The sequence below is a fragment of the Microplitis mediator genome, chromosome 10 (assembly GCF_029852145.1).
Source record: "Microplitis mediator isolate UGA2020A chromosome 10, iyMicMedi2.1, whole genome shotgun sequence".
NCBI lineage: Eukaryota > Metazoa > Arthropoda > Insecta > Hymenoptera > Braconidae > Microplitis > Microplitis mediator.
Window position 1 is genome coordinate 15,760,899 of NC_079978.1, and position 18,370 is coordinate 15,779,268.

General features: G+C 31.4%; 1 protein-coding gene across 2 annotated transcripts in view; it reads right to left on the reverse strand.

Moving 5' to 3' along the window:
• LOC130675357 (uncharacterized) overlaps window positions 1–18,370 on the reverse strand; it is a 28,297-nt gene that overhangs the window by 1,128 nt on the left and 8,799 nt on the right. The window contains exons 2-8 of one of the 2 annotated variants that reach the window (XM_057480976.1): window positions 11,318–11,712; window positions 9,289–9,451; window positions 8,651–8,791; window positions 8,153–8,277; window positions 2,182–8,068; window positions 1,890–2,091; window positions 1,408–1,596 (exon numbers count right to left, since the gene is read on the reverse strand). In XM_057480976.1, coding sequence (XP_057336959.1) covers window positions 1,408–1,596; window positions 1,890–2,091; window positions 2,182–8,068; window positions 8,153–8,277; window positions 8,651–8,791; window positions 9,289–9,451; window positions 11,318–11,663 — 7,053 coding nt within the window. In that variant the 5' untranslated portion in view covers window positions 11,664–11,712. The remainder of the gene's footprint in view (window positions 1–1,407; window positions 1,597–1,889; window positions 2,092–2,181; window positions 8,069–8,152; window positions 8,278–8,650; window positions 8,792–9,288; window positions 9,452–11,317; window positions 11,713–18,370) is intronic. The other variant, XM_057480975.1, reaches the window with a different exon arrangement.

Here is an 18,370-nt window from a genome sequence, read left to right on the forward strand (position 1 = left end):
CTCTTTACGAACTTCGTGTGTGTGTAATTTTAAAAATATACCATTGCACAGATTGTTAACGTTTGGTATGCCTGAACACAATCCCAGATAGCAAAATGACGTCTTGATGAGTTCTGAATGAGTTCCTATTTATGATTTGGACGTCTTAAAAACACGTTAAAGAAGTCTTTAAGAAGTTCTCAAGATGTCGAATGCGCCACCTAGCGAACTCAGTAAGACATCTTTAAAAGTTCTCAAAGAGTTCTTTTTTCTGACTCCGCAAATAAGACTTCAGAATGAACTTACCATGACGTCTTAAAGAGTTCCTAATTTTGACTTCATTTTGACTTCAAAAAAGTTAAAAAAAGAATACATTTAGACGTCACAAAACTGACGTCTTATTTATGAAGTCTTCAAGAACTCTTAATTTAGAGTTCTTAAAAATGACACCTTTAAGAAGTCATTATAAGACTTCTTGAAGACTCCTTCAAAAATACGTCGTAAAGCAGTCATTCTGACTTTCATGCTGTCTGGGATAATTTTAAGATATTTAAAAAATATCAATTTTCCCGCCATTTACCGATTTGAATTAAAATGGTTTGAAATTTTTTTGAAATTAAAATGTTAAATTAATTAAAAATATATTGTTGTAATTATTAAAAATGTTAAATTTAAAAAAAAAAAATTTTTTATTTAAGGTTTCCGTTCTAGTCGCCAAAAAAGACCTATTGTACGTGGTTTGTGATCGTACAAAGAAAGTTTACATAAAGCTACAGAGGAATCCGAGGGGGGGGGGGGTTCGGAAGTATAGCCCATTTTCTTTGAGCTCGAAAATGATTTTGAATCCGATTTTTTTTCTTTTTATGAGCTTTCAAGCTGAAACAAATTACGTTTTATCTTAAAGTTTGAAAATTTAAGAATCGAAAATAATTAATAAACAAGCGTTTTTTAAATTTTTACTCACAGTTGACATCAATTGGAAGTTAAACAAAATTCGTTAAATAAATTTCAGTAAAATCTTCATGTCAATTTTATAATTCGATTTTTAAATTTTGTAGGCTAAAATTTATTCAAAAAATTTCGTTTAATTCTTAATTGATAACAGATGTAAGTAATTTTTTTTTAAATCTATGACTCGGCGAAAATGCGACTACGTTGTCCTTTTTTTAATGAAGGTTTTAATTTTATTTTAATTAATTAGTAAAATTTTACTACGGTTATGACAGTTGAAAATCATTGCATATTGTTAAAAAGTGAGGGCACTGTCCAGTGCAGCCAGATCGCGGACGAAAAGTTCCCCTTCCCAAGCACCGTTTAAGCTGTGAGTGATGCTAAAATGGTGCGAAGGAAGGGGAACTTTTCGTCCACGATCTGGCTGCACTGGCACTGTCTGAGAATGTCCTTGAAAGTAAGTAAATAAAATCTTACATAACATGTTCCCTTGTCAGCACCAGTAAATCCTGCGCAAATATTGCTTTTCGTTATAAATCCAGCGTAATGACTAGTTGCATTACATTCTTCAGTATTGTAAATTGGTATCGGTAAAAATTTTAGTTTTAAATTTATTTCACCATTTAATGGGAATCCCCAGCCAGCAGTGACACATAAAGCTCTTGGCTAAAACAATAATAACAATAATCCATTAGGTATTTAAATAAATTTTAAACATAATTTAATAATTTTCTTGATTGCAAACTCCAATTGAATCTGATTGAAAGTCAATTGATTAATCTGAATGTTCTCGATAGTGCTCCGATTAACCGATTGGATTTCAATCAGAAAATAATAGATTTTTTTCGATTGAATACGATTGAAATTTTCTATTGTATTCAATCGGAAAATAACATATTTTTTAATTTTCAATCAGATTGAATTAGAGTTTTAATCAGGAGTAATTGAACTATTTTTACCTGAAATTGTTGATTGGGTACACAAACAGCAGATACATTTCTTGAAAATACGAGTGGTTCTTCAAGTTGAATTAAAGCAATGTCATCATTGTACAAAAATTGATTATATTTAACTTGCGGATACGGAATTATATTTTTGACTTGAGTTGATTTTTGAAGATCACGACCAGTAAATATTTCCCAATTGTTACTTTGTCTGTATCTGGAAAAAAATAAAAATAATGTTTATTATCTCATGCTATTAATTACATATATCTAAATTATAAAATAGAGATTAATATTATAAACTTACTTATGAATACAAGAATAACTGGCCAAGGCATGCATTGGGCCTAAAACACTTGCGGTACATGCAGTACCACTTTTAATTTCTTTTAATAATGCAACACTTGACCATTGTCCTTCACCCGCTGTTGTACCACCAACTAATCGAGCCGTTGGCCCTTCATTGTCTAAAGATCCACAAGAAAATTCTTGGCACGAAACCTTTACAAATTGTTTGGATGTACAATGATCTGATAATTCCAAATCAGCAATAAGATTCATCGTGTCTTGATAGTGACTTTCTTTTAATTCTTTCAATCGTAAAATTTTATCATAATCATTTATTTCAATAGTTTCTGTTGTTTCCGAGCCAAAGTATCCAAGTAATTTACAGTATAAATCGCTGTGATTTTTAGTCCAATTATCTCCGCAAACGGAATAATATTTATTGTCAGATTTTTTAATTTTTAATAGCATAGGTTGTCCAATTGGTACTTGTCGTTCATTATCATCTGAATTTGATTGATTTAAATTTGTTGTATTAGTTAATAAACAATCCCATTCATCTGAACGATCAGGACAATGTTCAATACCATCGCATACTTGCTCTAAAGCAACACAACCACCAGTTTGACATTTGAATTGATCTAATGAACAGTCGCAAAGTTTTTCATCTTCGCCATTTGCGCACTCTGGTACACCATTACAGCGCCATGTTTGAGGAATACACCAGTTTTCACTAGGACATAAATACTCATCATTACCGCAACTTTTTGAGCATGAATATTCGTCCCTGTGATCTTCACAGTCTGGTCGTCCATTACAGCGCCAAAGATCTGGAATACATCTTCCATTTGGACATTTAAATTCATCAAAATGGCAAGCCCAGTCTTTACAATTAACTTCATCACTGCCATCATCACAATCAACAATTCCATTACAAACAAGATGTCTACCTAGACATTGCCCACTTTTACATTGGAAATTACCTGGACAACCATCATTTTGACAATTTAATTCATCAGACCCATCTGAACAGTCATTTTCAGAATCACATTTTGATGATAAATTTACACAATATGCTCCATCTCGCGATGTTCCATTAACACATTGAAATTGTCCGATATTACATTTTGAAAATTTAAATGCCATCGTTGATTTTTCATCTGGACTCATTGTTTGTGTTGTTGCAACTGTAGTTGACATTATACCAGTAGTTGTAATATCTTTATTTACGTTTTCACTTTGTTGTTGGTGTTGTTGTTCTTCTTCTTGTTCTTCTTTTAATCGGATTGTTGTGTTGGGTAATGGAATAATATTTTTCATTCTATTGAAAGGTATTATCATAGGATTTTCTTCATCCTCTTCAATTGCTTCGTAAACTGGAATGGCATCCGGAGTTGGATGAACGCTTGCAATATTATTCATTCGTGAATTCATTTGTTCCGTTTGATGAGTTTGAGGGACACTAGTGGTATTATTTATAATTAAACTATGATTCCAAATTTGCGGCTGCTGAGAAGCGGAAGTGATTTCAATTATTTTTAGTCTTGGTACAGATGACATATTCTGTTCAACAGTTGACATTGAAATATCTGTTGTATTTATCATTTTAACTATTGCTGGAATTTCAGTAGTTTCCATTGATGTTTTTTCTTTTACATCATCAATATCTAAAGGTATTATTTTCAATAATTCTTCTGAAAGATCGTCAGATACTGATTGATCCATAAGTGTTTGATCCACTAATGCTGATTCAGTTGTTGTAAAAAATTTAGTATGATCAAATATATCTGGGTCTGGATCATCAAAAATTAATTCCGAAACGGGTTTTATATCTTCAAAACCAGCAGTAGAAACTTTTGGAGACTCTGTTGTTGGTTCATTATCTTGTCTTGAATTAAGATTTTCAGTTGTTGATTCCATAGATTCTGATGGGAAACTAGTAGTTAGCGGTATTTTTTCAGGCATACTAATTTCCGTAGTCATAAACTCTTTTGGCATAATTGGAGTTTGCATAGTAGTCATTTTTGATTCAACGAATGACATTGGTGTAGTTATTTCTGCTACATTAGTTACAATATTATCTAAATTGCTCATCATTGTTGATTCAATTTTTTCTGTTATTTCAGTTGTTGAAATATCTTGTTGAATCTCTACAGGCATGATTGGAATTTCAGTTGTAAATTTATTATTATCATCTGTTTTATCTTTTACTGGTTCTTCCGATGTTACTTTTAGTATCGTTTTTACATTATTTAAATCACTGATAAAATCTGAAGTAGTATTATCATCAATTGTTAAGGTAGTTTTATTATTCTTTACTGTCGTTGACTTCACAGTCGGGTCTACGGGTAATAAATTTTTATTCGATAATTTTGAACCGTTACTTTCAATTTTCTTTGAAATTCTCTCTTCTATAATATCATTATACTGATCTTCTACGGCATTTTCATCAAATTTATTGTGTGAATCTGATGAATCTTGATTTTTATCAATTTCTGTTATAGATTTTGACTCATCGAAATCTGTTGATTGATTATTTATTATTCCTCCGTATAATTTTTCATTTTCTCGTGGAATTACTGTCACACTTACAGGATCATTCATAACTTTATCATTATTTTCTTGTGATTTATCATCATTAGCATTTGAATTATTATTTTGCTCAATGTGCATGTCATTCATAACTTTACTCGTAATCATACCATCCATGGGTCGTATCTCAAGGTCTTCGGCATCAACGACCGGCTTCTTAGTCATTGCTAAGTTTATCTGTGTATTCAATAATGTAGTTGTCATAGTGGTCATCATGTCAACTATACTAGCATCCTCTTTGTGACTCGTTTCAGTCTGTTGAGCACCGTGGGATACATTGAATTTGTTGACTAAGTCTGTGAATTCAGTTCCGTTCACGTCATAATTTAATGTTATTAGCGTGTCAGTTTTGGAGTCAAGATTATGCACAATTACATCCTCTACATTTGGCTCAAATGGATTTGGATAATGTTGCTCATCTTTATCTAATCTTGGTGCTTTTTTTGATGAATCTTTTTCAATAATTATTTCTGGTAAAAATGGTGACATTACTTCATGATTTTTATCTTTCTCATACATTATTGTAACTTCTCCAATTCTATTTTCAGTTGTTCCGTTTGACATAGCTAATGGTTGACTATTTGATGAAATAGTTGTGCTATCGAATTTTTCATTTAATTTAATTGCTTCTAATGAATTTTTAATAAGCATATACGGATCTATTAGTTCGGGAGTTAATTGCGAAATTATTGTTTGATTATCTTCTTTCCTGTATGATGGTGTAGAATTATTTACTGAATCATTTAAAGGTTCGATATTTTCAATTATCTCTTGTGGCACTTTTGGAAAACCTGAATTAGATACTTGATCTACGACACTTGAATTATTAGAATTTTGAGTCTTTGTTGCAGGCATAATTGTTGATAAATCTGTAGAATGAGTTTCAGAAATATTCGGTATGGTTGTTGAGTTTTGTTCCATAATTGTTGAATATTCAATTTCTTCAAAGTCAGATGATTTCATCGTGGGATTCACAGTGCTATCTTCATTTTCAAGTTCTATCAATGTAGTACTTTCGAAAGATTTGTCGTCAGTTTGATGATGATAAGGATCATCTGACTGTATATCGCTTATTTTAGGTATTGCAGTAGGCAACATTTCAGAAATTTCTTTTGAAACATCCATTAATGAATTAGTATCTATCGATGTTGATAAAGGTATAACTGGAAGTGGTTCTGGGTTGGAATCAACGTTAAATCTAGAATCAATTGGTAACTGTGTTGTGGAAGATTCAAAAGATTTTAAGTTGGGATTTAAATAGTCAGTAACTTCAGGAAAATCAGGTTTTAATGTAGAATTTACTGTAGGCTCAGTTTTGACTTCGACTTCGAGTTTAGGTTCTCTTGGAGCTTCAGCATCAGGTTTTAATTCTTTTTCAAATTGGTTTTCTATCCTTAAATCGGATTCCGTCATTAGTTCAGATGTTGGTCCTGAAAAAGTATTATTGTCTAATGGGGGCTTTGTTATTGGTTCAGGCGCTGCTGTTGGTTCCAAAGGATTCTCAGGCTTCGACTCTAATTTAGATTCTTCTGTAGGTTCATTAAGAATGTCAGATACTGCTTTTAACTCAGATTCTGATTTTGGTTCTGGGGCAGGTTCAAATACTGTTATCGATTCTGCAATAGGCTCAAGCTCTCCTTTTTGTTCCATAGTAGGTTCGAGTTCAGTGATTGATTCAGGCTCTGCTTGTGGCTCTGCAGAGGGTTCAGGTTCAGCGATTGGCTCAGGTTTTGCTTTCGGTTCGTCAGTAGATTCGGCGATTGGTTCAGGTTCGGGAACAGGTTCTGGTTTCGCAGTCGGTTCGGCAATGGGCTCTGGCTTCGCAGTAGGTTCGGCAATAGGTTCTGGCTCTGCTTTGGGTTCGGCAATAGGCTCTGGCTCTGCTTTTGGTTCGGCAGTAGGTTCAGGAGCAGGCTCTGGCTTTACTTTTAATTCTGCAGTTGGCTCTGCTTTTGGTTCCGCAGTAGGTTCGACAACAGGTTCTGACTCTACTGTTGGTTCGGCAGTAGGCTCTGGCTCTGCTTTTGGTTCGGCAGTTGGCTCTGGCTCTACTTTTGGTTCTGCAGTAGGTTCGGCAATAGGTTCTGGCTCTGCTTTTGGTTCGGCAGTAGGCTCTGGCTCTGCTTTTGGTTCGGCAGTTGGCTCTGGCTCTGCTTTTGGTTCTGCAGTAGGTTCGGCAATAGGTTCTGGCTCTGCTTTTGGTTCGGCAATAGGTTCTGGCTCTGCTTTTGGTTCGGCAATAGGTTCTGGCTCTGCTTTTGGTTCGGCAATCGGCTCTGGCTCTGCTTTTGGTTCAGCAATCGGCTCTGGCTCTGCTTTTGGTTCGGCAGTAGGCTCTGGTTCTACTTTTGGTTCTGCAGTAGGTTCGGCAATAGGTTCTGACTCTGCTTTTGGTTCCGCACTAAGTTCGAAAATAGTCTCAAAGGTTGTATTAGATTCCGGCTCAGGCTTAGGCTCTGCTGAAGGTTCAGGAGTAGGTTCGGCTACAGGTTCAGACTGTGACTTTGGTTCTGTATCTGTTTGAAGCGTGGATTCAAATTGAGGTCGACTTACCGTATTAATATTTATTTCTGTAACTGATCCTATATGTTCATGATAATGATGATGCATCCAATGATCATGATCTTCAGATTCAAATGAATGCTCAGGAATACGTCCTCGACCTTGAACCATATCTCCAAGAGATGTTAAATTAGGGTCTTCATCATCATCAAGACTAATATCACTCAAGTAATCTTCTTCACAGCTGAATACAGCATGAATGTAATCAAATTTACAAATTCCAGAACAATTCAAATAACCATATTGACATTCATCGACTAAACGTTTAACATTCATTCTTGTAAGATGATACTTTCCAATCATGTTATTATTTTCTCTAAGCTTTTTCTCAATACTTTCTTGAAGCATCTCTGGAGTCGGTGTCGGCGGATAACCAATTCTAAACATTACTTGACCATTACTAGTAATATTATACACTTTGACAATAGTTATCGAGCCAACCGGAAGTATCATATCTCTCAAACTGTTTTCAATCTCCATAGCTGTACTTCGATAAACTCTCGACTTTGCATCCATCAGGTCATCATTCCAAATAAGATTATCTAGCCAGATACTTCCTTCAACCGCTTCAGGTACTGTTTTTAGCATACTCTCGTCGGTTGTTTGCCATGGTGGGAAAGTAGATGTTTCCGGCGGTGGACTAGCTGGTGGATTCTTTATAAATTCTTTACTTCCGGCAGTATTAACATCATCCAGTGACCGCTGATGATCATTATCCAGTGGTTGCGTAGCTTCTTGCGTTAAAATCACCCCAGCTAAAAGTTTATTTAACTTTTAATTTAACATATTATTTTATTTTGTAACAAATACAAATAAACCTAATCACGACGTAAACTTACTTCCGGCTAAAATAGCAATTACTAATGCAAGTGCTAATACAGTTAATCCAAAAGTCCAACAAGCTATTCGTCGCCAATAAGAACTTTTGGTTCTTTTGTCCTTGGTAACATAAAGTTTTTCTCCTCTGAAACACAAAAATACCATTATAAAAACAATTGAGTTCAAGAATATTGTTATTTTAATGATTATTATTTGAAGTATTATATTGAAAGCAGTATCTGTACAGCTTTTGAACTATCATATAAACCTTAAGGAGGGTTAGGTACTTCATTAAAAGCTTCCCAGGGTTATCATACACCTAAATGTGCGGGCTTTTTTTCTTGAGAGGATAACAATCCTTCTTAGTGGGCTGATATTATTTTATTTTTTTATTTTCTACGTGCATCAACCCTTTCATCATGATATTTATATATATTTGAAAGCGGGAGGGGTTAGTGTCGCTTGACTCATCGTTCTCTCCAGGTTGTTCGTCAACTCAAAGCACTCCTTTGATGTACCTTAAGGCATTAAGCCAATGGGAGTAGTCGACAAGTCCAGCGGTTGGATCTCGGAGGCTAAGTCCTTCGCGGCCAACACCCGGTCCCAAATCAAATCGGACACCAGCCACGGTTGTTTCGATCTCCGCTCTTGGACTGCTGCTAATTTTTTGGGGAATCATAACAACAAATTTTCTTCAACCAGACTTTAGATGAAAATTATTCTTGGTTTTTTTATTTAAAAGAAATAATTTTTTATTTTTATTTATTTATTTTTTTTTAGTCATCTTGACTTGAACATTAAATTTTCATTGGATGAACAATGATGAAGATTGATGATGAAAAAAAATGATAAGTTGAATATGAAGAATGACTGGTTTCGTGTTTCATATTTATTTATTTAGCTTTTTTTTTATCTTTCCTTTCATTTTTGTTTTTTTTGTTTTTTACTTTTATACATGAGAAGAATTTTGAGTTTTAAATCTTGTGCATATCTGTGTGAGGTGTGCGTTGTGAATAGTGTGATAGTCATATAATAAATAATTACATTCGTGAGGAAAGTGACAAAGGCCAAGACAATAGTAAAAATAATAAATAATATTTTATTTCAAATAAAAATGATTAAATTAATAAAATAATTAATTAATAATTCGTGATACCTGATATACTTTCGATGTTCATTGACCGGCACAAAATATTCTTCATACGGATCACTTGGTAATTCACAAGCTTCTTGTCCCTTAGTTTGCAAATTATTTCCTGTATAAGGTCTCATCGATACCAGCTCCAAATTCACGGCCTCAATTTGCTCCTTTTTACCATCTGCCAACATTAATTGTGAGATCAAGGTCATGAATCCACATATGTATACATGTAGGTCTATATATATATATATGTATGTGTATGAGTTTCGGAGAAACTCGAATCTTCATGACCTTCATTGAATTGTCACATAGAAGAATAAAGAATGCGGGACAGAACATCAAGTGAGTCTTGGTGCAAATCATCCGCGATTCGCAGATTTCACTGACCTAGAATTTACTTGGAACCTCATTGATTTAAAACTAATTCCCAATTTTTGTTTAAACTATATTGATTATAAAACTATTGTCATTAGAGTCTTCGATGATCGTCACAGAATTTATTGCAGTCAGTTTGTTAGTTTAAATGATATTATCAACAAAAATTTAGATAATCACTGTTTCTGAGATTTTTTTTCGGATGTTTTCCCGAGTCGAAATTAAAAAAGTGTTTTGAGCCTCCGAATCCTATACGAGGGCAAGGAGGTTCAAATCATCTTTCCAGAATATGAAGATCCGTACATCAAATAGGTGATTTGAACCTAAAGTTGGTAACTTTGTCCACTTTTACCAAGTTTAAATTCAAATTATCTTTTTAAAAAGACAAAATAGGCCTCCAGAGCCTAAATTTGAAGAGTGAGAAAGACTTTCATTGGATCGCGTTCAATTGGTAAAGAAAAAGAAGGGAAAATGGAGCCACTAATTAGAAATCGCTGCCACGATGGAAAAAAATTTAAAATTTAAAGTCCTTAAATAATTTTTTAGTAATAAATCTGAATTAACAATAATAATAATTAAAGTTATGCGAGTAGTGTTCGAATAGAATAGTACTAAGTGATTCAAATTGAATAATTAGAACCTTTGACATTAGTATATTATTAATAATTAATTATTTTATGTGAACAATAAATACGAATGATGTACTGAAAAACGGAAACTGCCAAAGAATTTGAAAAATACTGCTGAAAAATAATCTGCTGACGCCGGGGTTCGAAACCAAGACTTAACGAATATGAAACATGACCGCTGTCGCACTGCTACTCAAACGATCAAGTACAATTGGAAATATCTTTATTTACTTGAAACGCAGCTATTATTATAACAATAATATCATGCTAAAGAATTGGGCTCATCTGAAGTTACAAATTAAAAGTATGGTAGGAGAATTAAAACATCTTTTTAAGAAGGTGATTTACTCCTTCATGCGCTCCTTTTAGGGCATTGAGGACTTGAATAGCATTTTTAAATATATGGTAGGCCATGGAGGGTTAAAATACCATTTTAAAAAAGTGATTTAATCCGTTATACACTACTTTTAGGACATTGAAGACTTAAATAACATATTTCATTCAGCGGCAAGTCTAACGTCAAAAGAACTGAGGCTTTTGAGGCTCAAACTACTTTTTTAATTTTGACTCATGTTATATATATTCATGTTCTAGTTTGTTTTAAATTTCATGTAACTTTTGATCTTAATCATTTCCATTAATTTCATTAAAAAAAAAAAAAATTTAATTAATATTTCTACATCATAGAATACATTTTGAAACTAAATCACAAATCGCAGGGAATTTAAGTACGAGATCTCCCGAAATCTGTCTAAAAAAATTGAATTTATCAAGCATAATCCTAAGCAAAACTTTAAAAATCGATCCTTATATTAATTATTTTCGAATTCTCGGAAATTGATACAAAACGTAATTTGTTTTTGAGCTTAAAAATGCCATAATGCTTAAAGGTATTGTCGAGCTTCTTGAGCTCGAAAACAGCGGGAAGTTTTGGGGCTGGCCCGGAAGGTCAACTGGTTTCCAGATTTTTTATTTTATGAATATTTCATAAACATATTTCTTCAATTAATTTTTCTTAAAATTATCTTTAAAAGTCTTACCGTTTATTTGAGCACTCGTAACACTTGTGTTAAGAAAGCTTACATCGTTGTTATTGCTATTTCCATTAACACCATTGGCTTTAACAGTATTTGAAGTCTTTTCTTCTCCATTATTAGGGACCTCAATCCTGGTTTCAGTCTTGTATTGAACATCCGGAGTATTCTGAGTTGGTTCAACGTAATGTTGAGACACGAAAGAATGTCCGTTACTGATAAGCGATGACTTGTCCTTATGTTCCTGTTGAACACTCTCTGTATGACTATTTTCAAGGTTTCCATTTGTACTGGTATCTATGCATTCATCCGCGTTGCTGAATGCTGGATTGTCTGTACCTAAATCCGACATCTTGCAACTTACTCCTTCGCTCTTTTTAACATACGTTTCCAAAGTCCTTCTGTAATTTAAACAAAATAAAAGAATAATGATAAATCTCTTTTGATATTATTTCATTTTGATTAAATTACAAATATATCTATTGTAAAGGAACCTATGTCTCAACTTTTTTCCGTTCTTATAAAACGTGACAATTTAGAAAACACATTTTTTAAAAATTGAATACTCAACTAAATTAATATTTTGTATGCACAAAATTTGTGAAAATGTACATTATCAAACTTTCAGATGCATCGATGACGCTATGAGTATATCATGTGGCGAAACGTCATACATATTTACAAATAAAAGCTAAATAACAAAAATTACCATGTCCGTTAAAATCGGGAATTCCATTCATAAATATAAAGAAAAAATTAATGAATCTAGTAAATTCATCATCGAATTATATTACAAAAATTACAGTTTTGTATAGCAACATATCACTTTAAATTCTAAAATGTAAAAATTGTATTATCTTATATTATATATTATATTATTTCCACTGTTTCAAAGTTTTAAATGTGACGTCTTCTAGAGGGTTACTACATAAGTTTTAACAATTACTACATGGCATATGGCTGAAATTTCATACATTCGAGTTTGAAAAATAGTACATTGCGCGGCGAAGGATAAACACGATTTCAGACGAAAGTGAAGTTGACTGACAATACCCGAAGTTTGAAATTGTGTTTTATTTCGTGCCACGCATTATATATTTTGTTTGAAAAAAATTTGATCTACATTTTAACTTTAGATTTTATAAAAGAATTCTCTCCGTGTAATTTGACAGTTTTTTTAACTTCCCGCTAAGAAAATCGACGATTTTCGAAAAATTTGGGAAGTTATTGGTTTTACCCTGATTTTCAAAAATCGAGTTTTCATCAGATGTCGACTTTCAAAGGTGCTAGAATGCTATTTTGACATTTTCAGAGAGATGTTCGTCTGTCTGTCTGTATGTGTGTGTGTGTGTGTGTGCACAGCTCAAAGAGCTCGAAAACAGCGGGAAGTTCTGGGGCTGGCCTGCAGGGCCGACCGTTGCCCAGATTTTTTTTTGAAACTCATAATTTAAAAAATTTTCCTAACCCAATTTTCAGTTTGATTGGTTATTTGAATGACATACGGAAAAAAAATAGGTGCTGCAACAGGACGCAGTCCTGTGGGAGCAACAGGATTTTCATGTTACAGCAACAGGATTTTGTCCTGTTGCTATCACAGAATTTATACTGTAGCTGTCAGATGAAAATCCTGTTACTGCAACAGGATTTTGTCCTGTTGCTCCCACAGGATTTCTATTGTTGCTATAACATGAAAATCCTGTTGCTGCAACAGGATTTTGTCCTGTTGCTCCAACAGGATGTGTCCTGTTGCTGTAACATGAAAATCCTGTTGCTGCAACAGGATTTTGTCCTGTTGCTCCAACAGGATGTGTCCTGTTGCTGTAACATGAAAATCCTGTTGCTCCCACAGGACTGCGTCCTGTTGCAGCACCTATTTCTTTCCGTGCATAAATATTCAGAGATTTACAATAAGCAGATGCAATTTTAATCGGGATGAAATCAAGTAAGAAACTACTTTAGCCGGCAGAAACTAATGAATTTCTTGCCTAGGAAAGAAACTGATGAATCCAATGAATCGCATTGGTATGGTTGGCTGGTTTCGATCAGCAAAATAAGCATTAGAACTCGCAGGTTCAATGCAATTGATATGAAAATATAATTTTTAATTAAACTGTAATTTCTTTGAGTTTTCGTTCGCGAGTTTTATAGTAATCGATTCGTTTATTTATTTTTCATAATTATTGTTAAATTATTAACATTTTACAATACTAATTTACAAAATTCAAGAATAAAACAAAAATTTTAAATTGATCATAATAAGTTTCGTGGAATCCAAAATTAAAAAAAACTCGAGCTAGTACTTATGAAAAGTGTTTTTCGATCATGATATTATCAAACGTAGTAAAGTTTGTTATAATATTATATGTTTTACACATTTTCGTTGAATATATAGTATTAATAGATTGCTGAAAATAAAAATTTATTTAAAAAATTGATTGATTAAAAAAATTGTTTTAATTTATCTACCATTAGATAAAATTTAAACAATATACATCATAAAAATCCTGAACAGGTTTTAAAGATTAACTACTTGTTCCTTTCCAGACGATGTTTTGTCTGGCTATTTTTTTTACTCATTTATTTCGCCTTGAATTTTTTCTCCCGACACAAGAAATTATTTTTTTGTCCAATCATTCTTTTTTTTCTTTCACTGAAATCTTAACAATTCTCATAACTATATCTATCCAAAATAAACTTATCAAGTAATAAACACACACAATAACTAAGTAGATTCAATTAATTTATTTGCTGCATCATTTATTATAATAATTTATTTTAAGTGATGATACTCAAAAATAAACTAATTAAAACTTACAAAGAATATTCATTAATGTTCACATAATAAATAAATAATTAATTTAAATAAAATAAATCATGTAAAATATTATTTATTGTATTTTCACGACTGTTATTAAAAAAGTAAAAAAACATAAAATTACCGAGTATAGTTTGAACACTCATGTAAGCATACATTGGTGAACGCGAAAAGTGGTTGACCCTGAGAGATCCAGCCACAAAGGACTGATTCACCAAAAGGGCTTCCAAAGCCTTGCTGAGATGAGAGAATTCATGGCTAGCCCATGTCGTTTCACAAGTTTTTATTTTTAGTTATATTCATTTTTATCATATCTATCTCTTCATTATAATTATGATATTTTAATTAAATTTAGTGAGAAATTTTAAATTTAAAAAATGTTTTATTTTTTTTTTATTATATAATTTAATATCTGTCTTATCATACTGATAAATAAAGTTAGCGAATTTTAATTCTGTTTAAACAGTAAAAAAAATAATTGTTGTCTTTAATTACTTTCATTTGTCGCGGGTTTACCGTGATATTATATCGCTCGACTGTATATATATCTGACCCGTAGTACAAAACAAAACAGAAGGCAAATGGTTAGGTGAGTAAGGTGATTGCACAAGTCCAGGATTATGTTGACAACAAAGGGCATTGCCCTGGTATTTTACTTATTTTAAAATTTAAAAAAATTAAATAATAATAATAATAAAAATAACAACTATTATGTCAATAATTTAAAATGACAATGCCTTGAATTATTTTTACGAAAAATTTATTCTAACGAGCATTAAGATTATAAATTTGAAGTAAACATGTTAATCAACGTAATATTTAAAATATTATGTAAAAAAAATCATATTTAATCTATTGCATAATAAAAGAAGTGTTAACGAAGAGTACACGTTCGTATCTTATGTCCAATGGAATCTTTTATTTAATCTTTTGAACTGAACTCTTGAGTTTTATACATTTGTGTGTATATATGTATATATATATGAGCTAAGAAAAAAATCAAACCGGTAAATCTTTTTTTTTGTATATATATTTTTTGCCTAGAGACTAGAGACCTGATAGGTCCATTGTCCATTGCGCATGCGCTTCATATCGAGTGTATACATATCTACATATGTATACGTTGAAGCATGTACAGAGTACATCTTAGAAGAAGAGTCACTATTAATGCACACTTTGAACTTTAATACTCACACAAGTATTATTTTATACCGGTACATAAGTATACATATATATCTTTAAAATACCTATTTATATTCACTTTTGATCTATCCTAAAATTTTAATATAAACTTTCATATAACTTGAAAACAAAATAAAAAGTTTATTTTTATCTTGTTTATTTTTTATGATTATTGATAAAAGACATTAAAGATAACTATAACTATTTATACTAAAATAATTTAATTTTAATTATGATAAATATGTAATATACAAGTAAAGTAGTATTTTTTCATTAAATTTCATAGCAGGATTCTAATAAACTCAAAATTATCAAAAGTTAATTAAAGGATTTTTTAAATTTTTTGAATTGAAATTCAATTCAATACCTTGATTATTCACACAGAACATATATTTATGAATAGTCTTATCGTATTTTAATTAGAGATTATGTTTTATTTTTTTTTAGTTGTTTGTAAAATCGAATTTCACGTAAAATTTATAAATTTCTATGACTACCCGAGTCGAAAAGTTTCAGCATTATTTCAAACTGATTAGGCTTAACTAAACCTTAAATGAAGCTGACTGCGCTGAACTGAACCTTACTTGAAACTGACTACGCTTAATTGAGCCTTAAATTAAACTGTTCAGCCTGTCAGTTGACATTATTTCAAACTGATCAGCCTGCTAGTGGAATTAAGTTAAAGCTGGATTCAACCTGAATAAGCTTAAGCTTCAAACTGACGTAAAATTTTCAGGCTGTTTTAAAACTGAACAGCCTACTATATAATTGAAAAGACACTGAATTCAAGCTGAATAACCTGTCGGTAAAACTAGCTTAACTTTTGAGCTTATTTTCGAACTGAATAAACTGCTATTTAACAAAATTTAGACTTGAATTGAAACTGCCACACTGTCATTATAGAGCACAATTTTGACCTGAAGAACCTTAATTCTGCACTGATTTGAAGCTGATCACACTGCTGCAATTAAACATATTTTTAACCTGAAGAGTCTGATTTGACGCTTTTTTCAAACTGAATAGCCTGACTAATTGATTTTATTTTCAAGCTTAATTTCAGCCTGATGGTCCTGAAAAGTGAAATATGACGACCTTTCAGTCTGAGTTCAGACTCATTTTTTAATGTATTTTAAATAGCCACTTTTTATTTTTTCTACTGTTGGTTATCAGTTTATTCAGTCTGAATTAATGCTGAAACTTTTCGACTCGGGCAGTTGATTAAGTCTGAAATAATGCTGAAACTTTTCGACTCGGGTATTCTCCTTACGAAAATTTTTAAATTAAATTATTAAAGGTATAAAGCGTTATTAAAGAAAAGTAAGTAAATCAAAATATGTGTATAAATAAGTCTATATGTATACGTATATAAATGTCGAAGATAGAATAAGGTGGATTGGGTGACCTTTTCTTCAGCAACGACATGCTTCGTGAAACGCGAGGATATAGTTGAAGAAGATCCTCCCATTGGCGCATCCATCCTTTACATTGCTGTTCTCTCGGTGTTCACGTTCACAACCTATACTTTGTTCTCTGCATTACTCAAGATACTTTACTTTCTACATTCTTTACGAGACAATACATACACCCACGCGATATAGCGTATTACTCTTCATACACTTGGTTTAATAACGAGCATGTAGCATAAATTAGTTACCGAGTAACAACCACAACAATTACTTCAATACTTTCGTTATATATCTATATCTATATATGTATGTATCTGTGTTTAATCTCTCTTTATTTGATTCATGAGAAAATGTGCGTGGGACATTTTTATACATCTACGTTCGTTTTTGTAAATATATATGTATATATACTTACACATACTGACGACATAACTTATTAATTTATATCGATTCATTCACCAATCAAACATTTTATTAATTTCTTTTTTTTCTAGTGGTTAGATAAATATTTTATTATATACGGGTACCACCATACACTTTTTTTTTATCTGTTTATAATTTTACTTCCGGTTTATAGAATATACTTATTAATAATTATGTAGTAATTAAAATTCATAATAATTACAAGTGTTATTTTTCTAAAGTAAAAGTACATAGCTGTTAATAATACGAATATATTCATGTATATTTTAATAGATACATTATAATTTATAATATATTATTTTATTGAATGTTATATAAATAAAATATATAACAAATACACTTATTTTAATTAGTCATCAATTCTATTGTAAAGGAAAACTTGCAATTAACCAATTATTTTTTTCACTAATAACGAGTCATTGGTAATAAATGTATTAAATTATTATCGATGGACAATAAAACCGCAAATTCATTCAAATATTACGCGTTTTAAAAGTTTCGTGAGTTGCGTAGTAATATAAACGATTTCGTGTATGTATAAATATTCCTGTGTTTGAATGTATGTTTTTAGAATTTTTATCAGTCGCGATTTCAAAACAATTTACACAATTTTGGTAAATGTTACATAATTAATTAATTATCGTTTTTATAACTATTAAATAATATATAACAATAAATTAAAGTAGAAATATATATGTAATTAATGATTTAAAAAAAAAAAAGTATTTACATCATCTAAAATGTAGATATATTAATTTAATAAATTACGATAGTTTTAAAATAAAAAATAGAAATAAATTAAAAGCATTCAAATTACTACAATTAAATATTTAAATAAGACCAGTATACTGTAGTATATTGAGTACGAAATAGTGAAAAGACATTGCCTTGAGGATCGTCAAGACGATCGTTTGGTAATTTACTTGAGTGAAAACGAGAAAGGTGACAAGTAGCATAGTGACGAAGTCTTTAAAGACTCTTTTAGATGATAATATGCCATTTTCATTCATCGTGCATCATGAATAACATTAAAAATTCTTTATTGCTAAGTATAAATTCTTGAATAGTATTTTTATCAATAATTCAATGCGTCGCTTCTTCTTGTTCTTAGACTTCAAGACCTTATATTGAGTATTCGAAAAAAAAACAAAATTATTTTTAAGTCTACAGAGAAAAAAACTTTTACTTGAATCAAAAATTTTTTATTCTTTAAAATTAAATTCTTTTTTCGAG